The 16,736-nt window shown below is 37.9% G+C and overlaps 1 protein-coding gene across 1 annotated transcript in view; it reads right to left on the reverse strand.

The window, feature by feature from the left end:
- Positions 1-16,736, reverse strand: part of LOC134532620 (locomotion-related protein Hikaru genki) — a 161,373-nt gene that overhangs the window by 32,276 nt on the left and 112,361 nt on the right. Inside the window, exons 4-5 of the mRNA XM_063369252.1 lie at positions 1,626-1,788; positions 411-584 (exon numbers count right to left, since the gene is read on the reverse strand). Of these exons, the coding sequence (XP_063225322.1) occupies positions 411-584; positions 1,626-1,788 (337 nt within the window). The remainder of the gene's footprint in view (positions 1-410; positions 585-1,625; positions 1,789-16,736) is intronic.

The following is a 16,736-nucleotide window of genomic DNA, read 5'->3' on the forward strand; positions in this document are numbered from 1 at the left end:
AAATTGAAAATCCGAAAATATAAAACGAAATAAGTAGACAGAGAAGACAACATACATACATACAGGGTAGGTAGTAGAGGTGACGGATATAATAAGTTTCGAAGATAGTTTCACGTCTTTTCACATTGAAACAAAGACAGTGTTTTTAGAGATTATAAAAAATGGGTTTAATTATGCACACAAAAAATACAATTAAAAATCCTTTGCCTTTAGCTTGCTTCAAAAATTCACCCACATATTGTAGAGAGGACTCTGATATGGATGTAATGCCTTAAAGAATAAGTACAAGTCTACTAGGGCTGCCCAGCTACTTTGAGTACAAGCACTCCAGGTGCTGGTAGTGAAGCATTGAGAGAACTATTCAACTGATAGCCTCCCAGTGTAGAGATCAAGTGTAGATTTACGCCCACCTGTGAGGTACTGCCTGAAGGCGGAGGTCCAGGTCCACTCGGGGCTGCCCAGCTTCCTCGAGTACAGGCACTCCAGGTGCAGTATGGAGCCCGGGTACACGGCCAGCACTCCGGAAGGCTCCACCGATGCAGACCCGGAGGGTATTCGAACCAGGATGCCGGGCGGCGAGTCCTCTGGAACACAGGGGCCGCCTTGCACACTACTCTCGGGTTTCGTCAAGGTAATTCGTCTACAATCAGTCTACCTGTGGGCGAGGTAGCGCCAGTCATATGAACAATATTTGCCTTATAGTCGACCCAGGTTATAATACTGATCTGATTTCGGACTTTCATTTTTTTTTCTTCGAAAAATCACTCCAGACAAATGCTGATTCATTCCCCATTCACCCTGACATGAAGGTGCAAGTGGCTGCCTATATTGGCCCAAATTAGTCAGCAACAGATGAAGTTCGAGACTATTTGGGCATGTGCGGAAGATTTTGTGGTAACTTTGTTTGCTCCTGTGGGGCCTGCATGGAGGTAGTAAGTAGTCCATGGAATGGATGAATGTGTTCTTGGTTAAGTCACTCCTTCTAGCAAATTGGTTTGCAAAACAAAACCGTAGCTGCATAAAGGTCAACGGTGGAAGTTTTTTGAATCGTTTTAAAAGGAACTTGTCAGGAAGAATCGTAAACATCCTGGCATAAAGTGAGCATTGTTAAACGAAGCTAGAATTAGTTTTAAACTTCATTATAATACTAGCCGTGTGCCCCATGGGAAAGTATTTGATCCTCATTTTTGATGGATTACAGAAAACGTAGATAGAACTGACTTTTATTTATCAACAGAAGCCTAAACACCAATTTCCATATTTCTAACTTCAAAAATGAGAAACTTCCATACAATTCATGACAACTTCCCCTATTTAACCCCCTTAGGGGATGAATTTTCAAAAATTCTTTCTTATTGCTCACCTACGTTACATAAGGACCCACCGGTTTAAGCTGTGCATTGTCTGTCAGTCAGTGTTAGAGTTTTATTAAGTAGATTTTGATCTCAAAAATTCCCTTTACTTATGTTATGAATCTTAGCTTATGTGGGCAAATCAGCACGAAATTTCCCTTATGAACTTTTACAGGCGAGGATAACATTACGGACCCCCTGCACTTTTTTCACTGAGTGCATGTTCTCTTTCTCGACTGCCGAGCGGAAACCTCAGCCCTGGCAGAGCCGCACCTGTGAAGTTGGTGAGCAGCGTGGTGGGGATGCAGGCGGGCAGGCGGCGGGACCACGCGGCGTTCAGACACGTGACCGACGAGTCTCCCAGCAGCTTGTACACCCCCAGCTCTCGGCAGCGCGCCGTCACCACGGCGCCGTGCGGGAACACGGGGTAGTCCGTCTGCGACCAGGGGCGTGCCGACTCTGTTGGGCACCTGCGTCACTGCCTGACACTACCTGACACTGCCTGACACTACCTGACACTACCTGATGTGTGGAGGTTGTAAGGCGCCCGTTGCAAAATTATGAATATAACAAACACTTTTAATTTAATAATTAAGGTGTTTTACACTTTTGTAGCTGTATTTCAAACGTTACCCTATTGATACCCTTCCATTTTCTATTTTTTTTACACATATCTATGGAGTAGGCTAATATTTGTGCTTCATGGTACGCTTGTCTCCAAGGTAGCCTATACATACCTGTTTGGCGTTACAGAGTCAGTGAGTCAGTGATGAGAATAACTATACAGGATAATCACGGCTATTGGCGTAGATCCCGAAGGGAGAGGGCTGGGGGGCAGACACCCCCCCTGGAACTAAGAAGCCTCTCATTGAGGGGACCCGCTTGAACTTGCAAAATCATGACTGCGAAACGTAGTTGATAAACGTGAACGTCAAAATTGTTTTTTTTATGGAAAACTTTCTGTATATTTTAAAGTTTTCTGCTTATTGCATGCACGCAGGCCAACATACGGGCAGTATACAACATAAAAGCACCCTAATACAGAGATGAGTTGAGTACTAAAACCCACGCTCAGTACTTCCCGCCCCCCTCCTCCTCCTACTGTAAATCCAACAGATTTGCGCCCATGATCTCGGTGGTGTCATTTATTCATTCGGTGCTGCCAAATTGCACCCTTCTGTCCTGGTCCCTCATAAATGGAGCCACTAGATGGCTAGGGTCGAGGAATATTTTCCTTCCAGGCTAGACTCAACATCTATATACAATGGGTGCCCGCGTCTGCATGATCCCATAGTAACCGGGTGAAACTGTTTTTTCCCCTCTACATCTCATGGTCTGTGCCACGTTGGTTAGATACCCAAAACATTGGCTGAAGTTTAATGTTTGCATTGTGGAAACAATTATAAATGAATGTATTTTACGAAAGTGACTATTTAACTACAGAGATGGCGTTGGTGATGGCGAGGTAAAAAATAAAATAAAATGTGAGCGAGTCTTTAGTACTCGCCAGAGTTGTGCAACATCTAGAATCGGTAACAAGCTTATTCATGTGTTCTCATGCTGCAAATACACTTACAATACGAAACTCGGACACGAAATTGAACGTACAATTCTTTAAAATAATGCCGAGCGTGATAAATATAAGAAAATTATGTTTTCAACTACATTTCTTGATGCTAATCACGCTTATTTTCCGCACCCAACCACTAGAATTCGTTGCCGGAGCAGCTACGTCAACTATGCCAACTATGGAATCATTCGATTTGCAGAGTGAAAGGTTAAACGGCTGCGATAAAAGCGAAAAAGACTTGAAAAAAGTTTCTAAACCCCGGCTTTGGACCTGACTTTCCACAAGGAATTTTATTAAAATGCTGTCCCTTCTTGTTAACATTCACTTAACAGTTATTACTATAAAGTTTCCCTGTGGCTTTGTGAATTTTGGTAAGTGTCATCCGCCACAGATGACAGTGCCGTGGTTACAGGTGACCTCCGTTTCTTTCGCGAAATAACTCCTACAAAAAGCCGTATACCGAGAGCTGAGATGTTGCACATCAAGAAGCGACTACAACTTCGTCACAGCATGCCGTTCGCCCGCTCTTTTATCCCTCTGCTGTGTTCCGTCACTTCTTAGTCTCGCTGTTCCAAACCTCTTACACCTCTTACACTTTTTAAAACCTCGATGTTTTATCGATATGTTGATATAGTCATCACAATGCCATGACGGGCGTGATGCGAATAAAATCCTTTTCCAACCAATCACGTTCGACACGCCCGTGACGTCAGCGCGGCAATATTTACGGGAGTGGCGGACTTTTTACCATTATGAATAATATATTCAATCTACATCGAGTCGCGTGGGTGACGTTACCGAAATGAATCAGAACATTGCTGGTTAGACTAGTGCAGTGGTAATAGGTATTATGACTTTCAGAGTATTTGTCAAGGGTTTATTTACTATGTTTACTTGTAAAGTCATTGAAACTTGTTCAAACTTATAAGGTTTTTTTGCGAATGAACGTTAAATTTCAAATAAACTTCTTTCTTTAAAAAATGACGATTTAAATATAACTGTTAATATTAATAACTGCCGTTATTTGGTGGGCATGTAATGAATGTCAAGAAATATTTTATGTTTAATCACTTATTTCTGTACCTCAGAGGCATAAAGCACTGTGTCCACTTTTGGGCAAAATGCACTTTTAACCATGAAAGTGACCACAGTTTGACATTCTTTCTAGTGGCATACAACACTAATATCTGCGATATGTCAAAAATTCACATATTTTGGGTAAAAAAAAAAAGTTGAGTAAATAAGTGAGGTATTATTTAAAATTCTTTAAACTACTCTGATGAAAAATATGGTTTATGTGACATGGTGTTTTAGGCCTCCGAGGTACAGATTTACGTTTGTACGCGCGGGTTTAGTGAAACCCGCGTGTTCGTAATAACGCGATATTTTTCTGTCGCTTCGCGTGCGTCGCGTGATTGCGGCATGATCCGTACAGGCCGATGCACTCTCAAATATAACTGACTGATGTTTTGGAGTAATTTGGGGGGGGGGGGGGTGAAATCCACCGAACCTCGGAGTGACACGTCACGTGATGTCGGTTACCGTTACGTCGGAGAGCCAATCGCGGCCAATAACGTCTGCGGATATCCGCGACCTGAGAACGTTATTTTTACCTCGCGTCCAAAACAACGCGATCGAGCGGACTGTTCCGATAACGGCTAATGCACTAATGCAGTACCGGGCGGGGTCGGAAGGACGCAAACGCGTTGCCGCTTCAACTCAGCCATAAAGGATAACGGCGAGCACACTTGATGGCGGGCCGGCAGTTTCATTCCGGGGCGCGAGTCGCAAAGCCTGCCTGTCTGGTGCGCAGCGGAATAAAACAACTGCAGTGCCGATAGTGTGAGAGCTACCGTTTATACCCTTCCTTACAATTATTATTTTAATATAACAACTCTTAATTTTATTATCAAATTTAATAAAATAAAAATTTATGGCATACTTTCTTTGGATTTTTGCGATGTCAATAATCGTAAATTATTTCGATATTTTTGATATTAGATAATTTTATCTGATAAATTTTTTTCCTATATTCTTTTTTATTTTCTGATTTTAAACAATAATTATGTGATACGGACAACACTAATTCTGTCATCGCACGTCAATAACGATTTCGGAAGGTTTATTTGAAGTTATTACGAGTAAAGACAGCAGCAGTTGGAGGCGGAGGCTCACTAACCTCAAATGTACTGTACAAAGTGTTTCTGAGAAATACACCGACGAGACTCCGTTAGTGGCTCCTTAGGAGGAGATATGTGCTGTAATGATGTTTTAACTAATTCCTTCCACTGACATTTTCTGTGCTGTTTAAGGGTTTTTTTATTTTTGAAATCGGCTGATTTTAGCTTTATTTTAGTATGTGTGCATTGTCATTTTTTATTGGCAGTTATTGAGGACTTTTATAACAAACAGTGAAAACAGTTATGGTGTATTTTTCATTTATTATCGTATTTATTTGTGGAGAAGTTAAGGCAATGCCTTTTCTTACACTTAAACCGCATTTGCTGCTGTTACATCATACATTGAAATTTTAGAAAACATAATCATAACATAAAAAAATAAATGTTAAAATATGTAATAAGATACAAAGTAGAATTAAGCTTTAACTAAATGTTCAAAGATAATAGGTATCCGCGGAAAAATTTAACCAAAAAGTTAAATTACAGGTAACTAACAATTAAGCATAGGTAGACACGTGCTGGAAAGTATTTAACACTTAAAAAATAAGATGCTGCTAAAAAAATTATGATAATAATAAATATAATTACATTAAGACCAGTCACTCACACATTCACATACAGATTCAAGCAGTAGGTAAGCCGCGAAGTGATCATGATTTATCAGCCGGTACTTGAAAACAGCTAGGTTTTTTTTTTTCATTGTCTTGTTCAAAATAACTTTTTAAATCAATATTTACCATTGCAAGAACCATTCAAATAACGTATAATCGAGGATATCATTCATGTTCAATTTAGCGATATTGTTCAGGGTAAAGTTAAATGTACTGTTTATCTTCGAAAATTAACGGTACAGAGTTAGCATATTTTTAAAGTAAAACAACAATAAACATCTTATTTTACTAACAAAGCATTCAAAATATTGTTGAATATACAGCAATAACTTTATTTTATCGTGTTTACAAAGAACTAATAAACTCGAAAGTCGGAAACAGGCATAGTTTTTACAAATATCAGGTTGTCTGAAATTACGAATAACTCTAGGTTTATTTCTGGTTAATTCTTCGTTGAAAAGTCCGTAAATTTACTGTAATTTCTAACAGCGTGAGCTGTACACGACATGGAACTACACACCACACAGGAAGAGATGCATGTTGAGAACTAAAATATAACTGTTAAAACCTCCTGTTGTTGACTTTTTTAACACGCTTGTTATAATATTGTTCAACTGTTTATTAAAAGCCCTTCTAAAACAAACCCTGTATCCGCCACTGATACTGATCTGTGACCTCGCTAGCGAGAGTTAATCCCAAATTTAAAAACAACACTTTCTCCCTGTCCAGACGTGCGGAACGTGCGAAGAGAGGCGAGTCCAGTAAAGCTGGTGTGCAGGTGCTTCCAGTCTACTTTGCTAGCGGATAAAACACGCGTGGAGTCCGTGCAAACAGTGATGAGGGAGTCCGCTCATGGCCCGAAGTATGGCGAGCCCTGGAGGGGGGGGGGGGGGGTTCTCCTACTTTACGATGACAGCCGGCTCGGGTCTGGCTGGGTGGATCCGGCGATAACACCCGGGTTCACCAATCTCCTCCCCCCCCTCCCTTTTCCATGCTGACCCCCAACTCTTCGCGCGGACATTCGGCCGGGGGAACTAATCAGAAGTTAGGGCTTTCCCCCTTTCACCCTCTTCTAACCCCCTTCCCAACTTCACCATGAAGCGGCGTCCGAGAAGCCGGCAAAATATTTCGTCCTCCTCCCCCCCCCCCCTTCCCAACCCGACCCATGTGGTACCAAACACGTTGAAATAAACTCCCCCCCTCCGCCATCACCAACTTCCTCATCACGCCATGAGGAAGGTACAGCTACTACCCGCTGCGCATTTGGCACTTAGCGTTTTAAATTATTATTCGCACAAATATTTTTTTTGGCGTGAATTCGATGAACGTGCATTATTTTTCGTACGGAGGATCATGACAGAATTTTGGCGACATGAAAATATGATACTTTGGAACGCCCACTGCGGCCAAGCTATACACTCGAGGGTACTAATAACTATACCATGGTAGAGCCCGCTCTGACGGCAACACCCCCCCCCCCCCCCCCGCTTCACCCGCAATGACGTAACTGCGCGGCTCGCTTACGGTCGCAAGCGAGCTAGCAACGCCAGTACTTGATCGATATCATCCAAACAACTTTTATTCTTTACGTTAGAGTGTTTTATACGTTAAAAAAAATACTTTAGTATTTCAAGCACAATATTTTTGTCACGCAAGCAGCAAGGAATAATGCAGTGAATAAATCAACGAAGCAGCGAGTGACACCAATATCTAACCGGCCACCCACACTCCCCGCTGCAGAGAGATGGATGCAGAAGAAGCCCAGGCCTGGAGGTGAGCTGCAGCCGTCTGCTCGGCCCGACCAACGATAACACAGCGAGCATAGAGTCACTGGCCGTGGACAACCCACAGGAATCAGATTTGTTTTAGCCATTCCTTCAAAGCATTGTAACCATTCTACTTTGGAACATGAATAGAATTCACGAAAATGCATAGCGTTACTCGCCCCGACTTTTACCCACCCCAAATCTTTTTAACTAAAACTAGTAACATGCTTCGCGGTGGTAGATCTGTAACGGTTTATTGAGCGTAAGCCAAGAAAAAAGTTGATTTGGTAATTTTTTTTCTCCGCGTATTTAGTTACACATTTCCCTATATTTCACAGAAAAAATTATATTTTCAAAATAAAACCTAGCTGATGCCCTTCTGGAATTATTATTATTTATAACAGCGAAATAATTTTAAAATCGTTCCGGTAGTTTCCGAGTCATCTTATTACAAACTAACTAACTCGCACTCTCTCTTTACAATATATACTTAGTTAGAACTCACTAACTGGTAAATAATACATAATTCGTTTTGTATTCTAATTCGGGCTGTTTATTTTATACTCTTTAAAACTATGCATAAACACACAATTGTTAAGCTATACAACAACCCATTATTTATTTATTTTTTTTCAAAAAAATTGAATGGTAGGTCAAGCTAGGAAAACTCAAGAACAAGATTATCTGATATTGTGTTGAGGGTAATCCTGATAGAACTTAAAATGTTCCTGTACGTCCATTAAAATAATTTTAACTCAAATTATTTACAATTGATTAAACAGGTCAACAAGGAAAAAAATTAATGCCGAGTATTTTGGAACTGTTTTTAGCTAAATTTGGGGCGCTGAATCTAAATACAAAATAAGTTTTTTTTTCTATCAGCTGAACTTATTAGATAAGCGCAGCTTGAAATGTCTTCTTCTATACGATGGGAGCAAATATGGTTCAATACCTATTGCTCACTCACTATTAGTATGTAATAGTTCCTCCGGGCACAGGGGCCAGGCGCTGGTGCCGGGAGCCGATCCGCCATCTTGAATTGCTCGGTCACGGCGGCAATCTTGGACTCAAAAATTCCTCAAATTCCTCAAAAGTCCTCAAAAATGACTCAAAATGACTCAAAAATTCCCGTTCTCGAGGGGAAAGTTCCCGTTTCGAGGGAAAATTTCCCGTTTTTGTCCTGAAAAATTCAAAAATTCGGAATTCTAAAAACCTCTAAATACTTTTGCCTTAGAAAGAACACATATTCCCAAGATGGCTTAAATTCCTCATGACCAAGCCGCCCGTAAGCCGCTGGTGGGAAGAATTGACCTTGACCTCGACCATAAAATACAAATTCTTTAATTTTAGACAAAAAATCCGAAAAAAACTCCAAAAAATATTTTTAAAATTGCTTACTTCAAATATTTAGTTACTTAATCGAGTTCGGTCCTTTGTTCGATTACCGGCGAGAGAAAACCACTATTTTATTAATATATTAGAAAAACCTCAATAAAAAGTAATAAAAATGTTTTACATCACACACCATTTTAAATTAAGACGTCGCCGTTGCATTTTCCGTTACCGCTGCCATCTTGAAAATCTTTATTTATTATCCGATTTTAATGAAAAAAAAATTCAAAATTTATAAAAAAATTCAAATAATAAAATATCCATAAAATATTTTTAAAAACATACACATACTACATCGAGCACGGAGTCCTCGGTTTGAACCCGGTAAGAGCAAAAAATTTAAAAAAATGTCGATATATCCTTCTTCCACAGAAGCCACTCTCAGACTGACCTCCCACCACAAATATCAAGGTGTGTGTATATATATGTGTATATATATATATATATATATATATATATATCATTAGCTGGTATGATGTGAGTCGCCCATTTCCAAAAGTGCCTAGTTGCCTAGGGGATAACTTTTCAGGAAACGAGAAAAACCTGAGTTATTTAACACTCAAGAGTTAATTTATGACTTTTATGTTTATAAAGGCTGTAAATAAATGAGAAACACAATTGACAAGGTCTAAGGTCGGTATTATTGTATATAAAGCAGTAATAAACTGTTTTAATATGCAACTAGGCAGTTTTGGAAAAGTTTTTTGGAATTGGACCTTTTGCAATTAGCTTGTTTTGGCACTGTAAATTCCAACAGGTCAGTTTTGGAAATCAAAAACAACAATGAGACTGAATGTGATGTTAATAAGTTTAAAACAAATACAATGATAAAAAAAAGTTTTATTAAACGCATTAAAATAACACAGAATCATGTACAAATTTTCAAAAGCCTGTAATAAGTTATGCAAAATGTTACTGGCTTAAGTATAAACAAAAATAAAACCTACTCAATCAGCCTATCATAAATCTGCCTCAAACTCTTTTATTTTTATTCTAACATTATTTTAACATGCTCTCATATGCCATCAACTTAGTGTGTTAATAATTTATTAAGGGCTTATAAAAAAGAAAACAAATAAAGAAATTGCCCTTAGTCAAATCAAAAGAAAGAAAAAATTAACAGGCTAAATGTTGCTTAAAAAATGTGTTTTCTTTTTACCCTAACATACTATATATACTTTAATATGAAACTTTCAAAACAATGCTACATGTGCTTGGTGCTTATGAAAATAAAGGTTATTTTATGAAATTATCAGAGGTTTGTTCTAAAATAATTTTTTTTTGATAAATGTTTTTATAAAGTATTTTCTTTACACTGTAACATTTACTTCTTTCATGGGTTCATGGATTTCTTCATTTTCATCAACATCGTGGGGTTTCATTTGTTCTTGTTTTGATATGACATATTTGTAAAACTTAAATTTTTCTTTGGACGACCAATCTGCGCCATAGTGCTTCTCTAATAGTTTTTCAATGTCACGCAACTTGTCTTTGTTGACTGGAATTCTAACTGGTTTGTCCTTCTTGTTGATTGGCAGAGCAACTCCTTGATCACTTTTATAAAACATCTCCCCGCGAACTAGTGCATTGTTTTTCTTGCTTCTAGAAATTATAAAGCGCTTGCACTTAGACAAAGTAAAAGCCCGTGAGCTGAGGGGTTTTAGGGTTTCAGAATAGCTTGACTTCCAATCAAAACATGAGAAATCTTTTCCTAACTCAAAAACTGTCCCTACTTCTTTGAAAGCATTGATGTACTGGGCAGGGTTTGTTATGGATTCCATTTTTCTAAACTTTCTTTCCAAGCGACCAAAAATCCTGTCTGCCGGAAGAAAAGAATGTCTAGTGACGGGAAAGTAGACATGAATTTTTTTCACATTTCGAGGTAAATTTTTAACAAGTATGTTACTCAGCTTTCCTATCAATATATAATTTTTGTTCTGTCCTGCGGCTCCATCTGCATACAGTTCAATTTCTTTGGTATCTTGAAGTGTGGTGTTCATTAGGCGATGATGCACAGCAGATACAATTTGATTGGACCCTCTATAATCGTCAGATTCAGCCCATGTATAATGAATGTGTTTTTATTAGTCGGTTTGCCCTTAGAAGAGCCTTCGCAAATAGTCAGATTATATTGGTACAGTTGGCGAGAATAGTAATTGCTTTGGTCAGGCAACTTTGGTAAAGGAAGTTTCTTTTGGCAGTCAAACGAAAACTTTGTTACACCTATGTTTTTTTTTCTGAGACTCCCATAAAAAGCACTTGCTCTTAACTTGTGAACACGTAGTTCGGTCATCAGTTCAACTTTTTTGTTCCCTTGTGCACTTTTGATTTTGCTTTTTAACTGAAGGCACATGGAGCATACATCTGTTACTGGAGTTTTAAAGCTTAAATTATACTCCCTGGTGAATATGGAGCTAAAATACTCATACTCCACGACAAGATGTTGTGTAGCACTATCATTATAAGCTTTCCAAAGTTTGGTGATTGATAAATCACTTGATAAATATTGTCTTTTACATTCCCTTTCCCGGCAGTAGTGAGATTCAAGAGGATTTAGAGATTCAATGAAAGCTTTCACTGATTTATGTCTGTTTGAATACTTAGCTTTCCTCCTATCACCACCGCGATTTTCTTTGGGGCTCTCTCCAGTAAGAAGATTACACCTGGCGATCCGCTGAATCCTATTCTTAGAAATTGCAAGTATATTTAAAAACTTGTTTTGACAAGCCGGGACATCGTGTTTTCCACTTTCTAGTCTAAATCGTGGCACATAGTACTTACTTACACACACTTTTCTTATGACAGTTTTGTCAGCATCATTGTTAGCATTACATTTAGGCCTAGCAGGAGTTTGACTGGAAATGTACTTCAGTAAAAAGCAATCTTGTTGAACTTTGTCAACCAAAGAGTAGAATTTTTGATGTAATCTTCTAATATCCTGCAAGTTGAGGCTGTTGCATTCAAAAATATACTTTTTACCTGCATCATGGTTGCACCTGGTCATGGTTGGTAGACACTAGGAAACATGTCCTTACCTCTTCAGTACATTCTTTTTCCAATTACCTGGGTTCAGTTGTTTCTTTCTACTTTTATTTCCACTTACACTTTTCACAACACCTTCAACTCTCACTTCTTCAACATTTGCAACATTTAACTTAAACTCATTTTCTTTCACAAGATCACTAGAAAAGACAACATAACATGAGACATAACCTCATAGAAATCATTCAACTTTTACTCAAGAGAGCTGAACAAAAATAAATGATTCCCTAAAAGAAGCAGGTTAGCCAACAGTTATTATTATTATAAAGTGTAAAAATATAGGTCTGCACTATAAAAATGTCCCCCAGTTTTTCAGAATAAACACTTTTGTGGAAGCTTACAATTAGCGGGTAGGGCTCTTTTTTACTGCAACCAGCACGTTTTGGAAATGACTTCATGAAAGCCGCCATCTTAGATGCTAGCAAGTAGGTAGTTTTGGAACAGTATCTGAGTTTGCAACAAGACAGTTTTGGAAATGGAATGAAATGCAACTAGGCCCGGTTTGCATTTTTGTACTCGATTTTCATTCCTTTTTTAAAACAGGATTTAGAAATTTTTGCCACTGTAAAAGTAATTTAACAGGTGTATTTCAGTTGTGCCAACACCATGCAATTAAAATCTCAACTTTTCCAATTTTGTCAATTAGGCACTTTTGGAAATGGACGACTCATGTGATGTCCGCCATTTTGTTTCGTCTGATGGAGGCCAACATCAGGTTTTAAGCTCCTAGAGTGCGCTGACGCCATGTTAGTGTAATTTGTACCCGCTAGAGCGCAGCAATCAGTTATTATTATGGAGGCACCCACCATCTTGTCATTTTGGTGCCATCTTGGAAATTTGTAATTAATTAGCTAGAAATTTGGAAAAAATTACAAAATTCGTTTAATAAATTTGCAATTAATATACTTATTGATTCGATCAATTCCTGTTCTTGGTTCGATCCCTGGTCAATACAAGAAAATTAAATTTTATGTAAAAAATTATAACTTCAATAAATCATGTTAAAAATCCTAAAAGAGGCTTAAAATCCACTACTAACCATCTTGAAAAATTTTAATTTTTTACCTAAAAATTCGAGAAAAATTCCAATATTCACCGAAAAAATAAATCATTAATTTACATATTGAATCGATGGATTTCTGTCCTCGGTTTGATTCTTGACCAGTGACAAATGTAACTAAAAATTAAATAAATTTTATATTCTGGTTTACATTACCTATCGCGGAGTTTTTAATCATTTACTCTACGAAAAACAACTCAAGACAATATACCTGACCAAATAAATAAATACGGTGCAGCTATGCCTAACATGAAAGTCTAGTTTTTTGATACTTAGAATAACCTCTAAACCGTTAATGTACTAAGCCATCCACACATATAGACCAAGCGTCTTCGGACCGCAAGACCGGGTCATGAACAATGTCAGACATATAGACCAGTCTTATTCGAACCTCGCGACCTTCTTCGATGTCAGCTAATTATTCAATTAAATTCACGTAACATGTTTTTACGCTTACAAGAGGACCAAGAATCCCTGAAAAATGATTTATCAAGACAAAGAGGTTTTGGACTAGTAAAAATTCAGAGATACTACAGCATTGAATACGTGCATTCAACATTCAACAAAAGATCGCACTAAACATACAGTACACACAGTACACACAGGAAACGGAATGAACACACAGTACACACAGGAAACGGAATAGACACACAGTGCACACAGGAAACGGAATCAACACACAGTACACCCAGGAAACGGAATCAACACACAGTACACCCAGGAAACGGAATGGACAGACAGTACACAGGAATTCGGAATGAACACACAGTAAACACAGGAAACGGAATGAACACACAGTACACACAGGAAACGGAATGAACACACAGTACACCATAATATTGGCAAGAATAATCGGAAGCACACGCAGAAAACAGCCACACGTTTTCTTTGATATAATGAAATTTCAGAAAAAAAATTAAAAAGTTAATAAAAATTTTAAAATAAAAGCATAAAATATACAAAAACAGTTTCTGTTAGCTTGTGAACTTCTCATTGTTGAGTAAAGATAGTACAATCAAGAATTGTTTTGTATTTTTCTTTCCTTGTCTACTGTGTGTACTGTGTGGTCATTCCGTTTCCAGTGTGTACTGTGTGTACTGTGTGTTCGTTCTGGTTCCTGTGTGTACTGTGTGTTCGTTCTGGTTCCTGTGTGTACTGTTTGATCATTCCGTTTCCTGTGTGTACTGTGTGTTCATTCCGTTTCCTGTGTGTACTGTGTGTCCATTCCTTTTCCTGTGTGTACTGTGTGTTCATTCCGTTTCCTGTGTGTACAGTGTGTTCATTCCGTTTCCTGTGTATACTGTGTGTTCATTCCGTTTCCTGTGTGTACTGTAGGGTATCACGGGGCTATATCGATCATTTCAGATTCAAACCCGAAATTCTGTTAAACTAACAATATATGTTATTTTTATATTAAAGGACATGACACACAGATATCTTAGCTACACATTAATATACTTGAAAGAGTTTCCAAAGCAATACTAATGGGAAATAAAAATTTAAAACTTAATGTGTGTAAAGTACAAAATTTTTCACATGTGCGGGGTAATTCCGATCATAGTTGGGGCTATTGCCGATCACTGACTAACATATTTTTCAGGTGCACTTTCCACAGATAAATTGTTTTTTACCAGCAGTACCTACACAAATCTCGTGAAAGCACTTTTTTCATTTCTGGCACCGTATCCAGTCACCTTTTGATGCACTCTGTTTGGAAAAATATCTTAAACCACAGAAGTCACAGGGAACATTTTCCTCGTCCTCGTCCGAGATCTCAATGGAAGATTCTTCATCACTGGTATAGATAATATTTTTTTGATGACTTTTTTCTTTTTTGGCCTTGATGACATACTGGCTGTAGGTGTACTTTTCTCTCTTGAAAACTTCTTTTTCTTTTTTTCAACTGCCTGTTTGACTCCTTCGTCAGATATTAGGTGGCAAGGTACAAGTTTCTTTCTTGTCTGTTTCCTAGTCTCACATTTCTGAGGTGTTGGCATTACTTCTGCAAAGGGTGACTCTTGTTTTCCAGCAGGAGACATTGTTTTAATGGATTCATTTGAGGTTTCTGGGGTATGTGGAATTGACAAAAGACAAAAACACAAATTAAGCAATTTGCTTAATTTGTGTTTTTGTCTTTTGTGTTTTTTGTAGTTTTCTTCTACAGACATACATGTCCTTAGCAATGGCGTATGTCCGAAAGCTTACATCAAGTCATAAAACATTCAAAGATACATTAATTCAGGTAGGCCATAAAAAAATAGTTTCAAACAAAATTACATTAACATTTTTCAAAAGTAGCCTAATTTACGATTGAGAAGCTATGGTACGACCATTTATATCGTTTGTCACAGCAACAATAAGATGGAATTAACTCAAAGTCTCTTAACACATGACGAGTGGTTTTACCAAGCAATAGTTTATGCTGATCCTAAACCAATAGGTACCTATTAGCATTACGTAGGTTTAATCAGATTTTATACAGCATAATTTTTAACTGTATATTTTACATGGTTGCTTACTTAAATAATCGTTTCGTTGGTTAGTTTCGGCAACATTTTGCATAATGTTAATGATAATGATATCTGAATATTTTTTCTGAACTTAATATTAAGAAAACCTTTCCTCAGCTCAGGCGGGGTTCGAACCCAAGCCGTCTAGATTCCGAGCCGCGTATTAATACCATTTCACCACCGTAATAACTGTTACTACATTAACATTAAATGTAAATATTAAAAATTTTGTTTAAAGAAAGCCATTATTTAGCAAAACAGAAACAAAAATAGATCATGTTGCATTACTTTAACAAACATTAAATGCAAAACTTAATTTTCCAGCAGATTTTATATGGTTTTTTCTGTTCACTTAACACATTTTTATTGACTTCATATGAGTTATGCCACAATTACACGATTTTTCAAATTAATTAATAAGTATAATCAAGTGATTAGTCTAGTCTCAGTATCAGTGATCGAAATAGCCCCAAATGTAACCAAATTCGAATAAATTAGGCACCCTACAACCACTCAGAATTATGACAAAACTAAAATGTACGATAAAACGGAAGTCTTGCAAGTAAACATACCTGATTAACCCACGGCGAAAAATTAGATAGTTTAAGAGTTATGCCCTAATTTGTATAGCTAGAAAGTTTAATTTGGCAAAATTTTTCAGTTGTGGTACATACCTTCACCGAATAAATCCAACGTCGCAGCCGAATCTATGTAGCAATCGCAGACACATTACAATTTCTTCCGCGACCCTTACCTAACAACTGTACACAACATGGAGAAGCCAATGCGCAAGATATGTGCGCAGTGTGACAAAACACTTAGTGTGTTCGGAATAGCCCCATGTTTGAAATAGCCCCGGGCTACCCTATGTCCAGTGCGATCTTCTGATGAATGTGTCACGTTTCGTTAAATGCACGTATTCAATGCTGTAGTATCTCTGCATTTTTACTAGTCCAAAAACTCTTTGTCTTGATAAATCATTTTTCAGGGATTCTTGGCTTTCTTGTAAGCGTAAAAAATGTTACGGGAATTTAATTGAATAATTAGCTGACATCGAAGAAGGTCTTGAGGTTCGAATAAGACTGGTCTATATGTCTGACATTGTTCATGACCCGGTCTCGCGGTCCGAAGACACTTGGTCTATATTTATGTATGGCTTTGTACATGAACGGTTTAGAGGTTATTCTAAGTATTGAAAAACTAGACTTTCATGTTAGGCATAGCTGCACCGTATTTATTTATTTGGTCAGGTA

Source organism: Bacillus rossius, chromosome 1 (genome assembly GCF_032445375.1).
Source record: "Bacillus rossius redtenbacheri isolate Brsri chromosome 1, Brsri_v3, whole genome shotgun sequence".
NCBI classification, from domain to species: Eukaryota; Metazoa; Arthropoda; class Insecta; order Phasmatodea; family Bacillidae; genus Bacillus; species Bacillus rossius.